The sequence below is a fragment of the Oryzias melastigma genome, linkage group LG9 (genome assembly GCF_002922805.2).
Source record: "Oryzias melastigma strain HK-1 linkage group LG9, ASM292280v2, whole genome shotgun sequence".
In the NCBI taxonomy this organism is placed as follows: Eukaryota; Metazoa; Chordata; class Actinopteri; order Beloniformes; family Adrianichthyidae; genus Oryzias; species Oryzias melastigma.
Window position 1 is genome coordinate 11,548,605 of NC_050520.1, and position 2,578 is coordinate 11,551,182.

The following is a 2,578-nucleotide window of genomic DNA, read 5'->3' on the forward strand; positions in this document are numbered from 1 at the left end:
TCCCCCCTCCCTCTCTCTCGCTCCCCCTCTCTCGTGCGCGCGGTCGTGAAGAAACCAGCTGGTCCCTCGCGCCCTATAATACCACGCACGACGTGCTTTACCTTCAATGAAAGCTGGCTGCGTCTGCGTGCCGGAACCTCTCAGCTGCATGTTCAGGCGGTGTTAAAGTGATCTGTTCTCAGGGTTTGAGGTTTGTTTGTGACTGCTGTCAAAAGTGATGAGGACTCCTAGAGTGATGCTGTCTTTTTGGAGTTAGGAGACACTTTTGGAGACTTGTCAGGTTGGCCGCCGCTGCTCTTCTTCTCATCGCTGCGTGAACTTTGTCTCAAGAATGGCCTTCTACTCCCAGATGGTGATCGTGCTGCTTTACGCATGGAGCTCTCTGTTTCTTGGATATTGCGCGATGCTGAAGGCAAACAGTTTCCCGCAGAGACGGAAGGTGGATTTTACGCATTCAGTGGATAAAAGGGACGCGGTGCAGGGAGAACGAGATCTGCTCTTACAGGACACAATGACGAAGCACATGCAGATGTTGTATGCGAAGTACAACCGAGCTGGATTTCCCTTCAGAGACGGCAACACTGTCCGCAGCTTCAAGGCGCATTGGGGTTCGTATCCAGCCTTTTACGCACGAAATATAAATAAACTGATTCTTAACTTGAGGTCCTCCCCAGCAACGTTCACGTTTCTGAGCGCGTTATGCGTGTGCCCAAAGCTTCTTTTAAAATCTATGTGTGCATGTTTTTTTTTTAAAGAAAGAAAGAAAATGAGATCTGATACTCCCTCATGATTTGGAATTGAAGAAGAAAAGCGCGTTAAGGGCGCCCAGGTGCGTTTACTAGTTCTGGCAGGAGTACACCTGTTAATCCTGAAGAGCAAACAACCTGTTGCATTTGCAGCTGCCAGAAACGTCAGCTCTTACGTGCAGCTCTGCACAGCAAAACTTTAGAAAAATAATTTTCTCCGAGTTGCCATCAGTGCTGCGGGGTTTGACTGTGTCTGTCTCTGTGCGCTTCCTCCGCTGCCGACTGACTTTAATCTAATATAGGTTCTTTTCTACTTTAGTCTAGTCTTGTAATGGTTTAGGCGCTGACACAGAGAACGAACCCTAGACTCCCTGGCTTCTTGTTTTGACAGCAGCCTGCTGCCTCCTACCGCCTGACAGCTGCATGATACTTAAAAGGGACAGTTTCATTTGAGATCATCTACTCGATCAAACATCTTTTATTTTTAGTGTGTTGTGCATTACAGCCATGAGATGAGGAGAAGCTGCCCCCCTTCCCCAAATATATAAAAAAATGTGTTTTTTTTCCAAATGAAAATCATTTCATTCCGGCTTGTTAGAAAAGACACATTTAAAAATTCAGCAAAAAAATATTAATATTTAGGCGCTTCAGGTAGTAGGCTGTGTTGGAAGAATGTCGGATCTAGCATTAAATAATCAATCACATATTCAGGCAGTATTTGCTTAAGTTACTGAAAGAGAAAAAAATGTTCTGGGGAAATAACTGTTTTCTTTGTTAATACAGGTACCATAAATGAGAAACATCTGCAGATTTTTAACCTGACTTCCCTCACCAAGTCAGAAGATGTTCTGTCTGCCACTCTTCATTACTACATCGGAGACCTTCAGAACAGCACCTGGGGTTGCTCCAGGTCAAAAAGCTGTGGCCGCCATGCTGTCCTGAGACACAACCACATCCACATGGTCATCTGGAGTTTTGCCTCCGTAGATAATAAGATGAGGAGCCTCGGACACTTGCGCATCAATGTGTCCACCCTCTACAGGGACTTCATTTCTTGGCAGTGGAAGGACATAACACGTGTTGTCAACCAGGCCAAGCATCACAAAGAGCTGCTCATTGGAATTGATGTAGCTTCACAAGGGCCCCAACCATGGAAGAAACTTCTGTCGGACCGTTCACCCTACATCCTGGTCTATGCCAATGACTCTGCCATCTCAGAGCCAGAGAGCGTGGTAGCCACTCTGCAGAGACAAGGTTCGGTGGCCAACAAGGACCTTATGTCACACAGATCCCATGCAGGGGGACTTCAAGAGCAAAACAACACAGAGCATCTGCAACACAGACACAGGCGCTCTGTGAACGTTCTTCTCCCTTTGCAAAATAATGAGCTTCCTGGGCCTGAGTATCCCTACGAAACAACGGGGTGGGATGAGACAAGTCCATATGAGCCTTTTGAGAAAAAGCAGACCCGTCGGCCTCGGAAAAAGACACGCAAGAACCAGCGACACCAGATGCCTCTGCTGCAGTTTGATGAGCAGACCATTAAAAAAGCCCGAAAGAAGCAGTGGAACGAACCCAGAACCTGCGCTCGGAGGTACCTGAAGGTGGACTTTGCAGACATTGGATGGAGTGAGTGGATTATTTCACCAAAGTCCTTTGATGCCTACTACTGCTCAGGGTCCTGCCAGTTTCCTATGCCAAAGGTGAGAATCGTTTCTGCAGAGTTTTCACATTTCCCTACTTTACACCCAGGACCAAAAAAGTTGTAATCTACCAATCAATCAATCAACCGTTTTTTTTTTGTTTTGTTTCGTTTTGTTTTTTTTTTTTTT

General features: G+C 46.3%; 1 protein-coding gene across 1 annotated transcript in view; it reads left to right on the plus strand.

Moving 5' to 3' along the window:
• The first annotated feature begins 26 nt into the window (after positions 1-26).
• bmp3 (bone morphogenetic protein 3) overlaps positions 27-2,578 on the plus strand; it is a 9,762-nt gene continuing 7,210 nt past the window's right edge. Inside the window, exons 1-2 of the mRNA XM_024260097.2 lie at positions 27-608; positions 1,530-2,449. Coding sequence (XP_024115865.1) covers positions 332-608; positions 1,530-2,449 — 1,197 coding nt within the window. The 5' untranslated portion in view covers positions 27-331. The remainder of the gene's footprint in view (positions 609-1,529; positions 2,450-2,578) is intronic.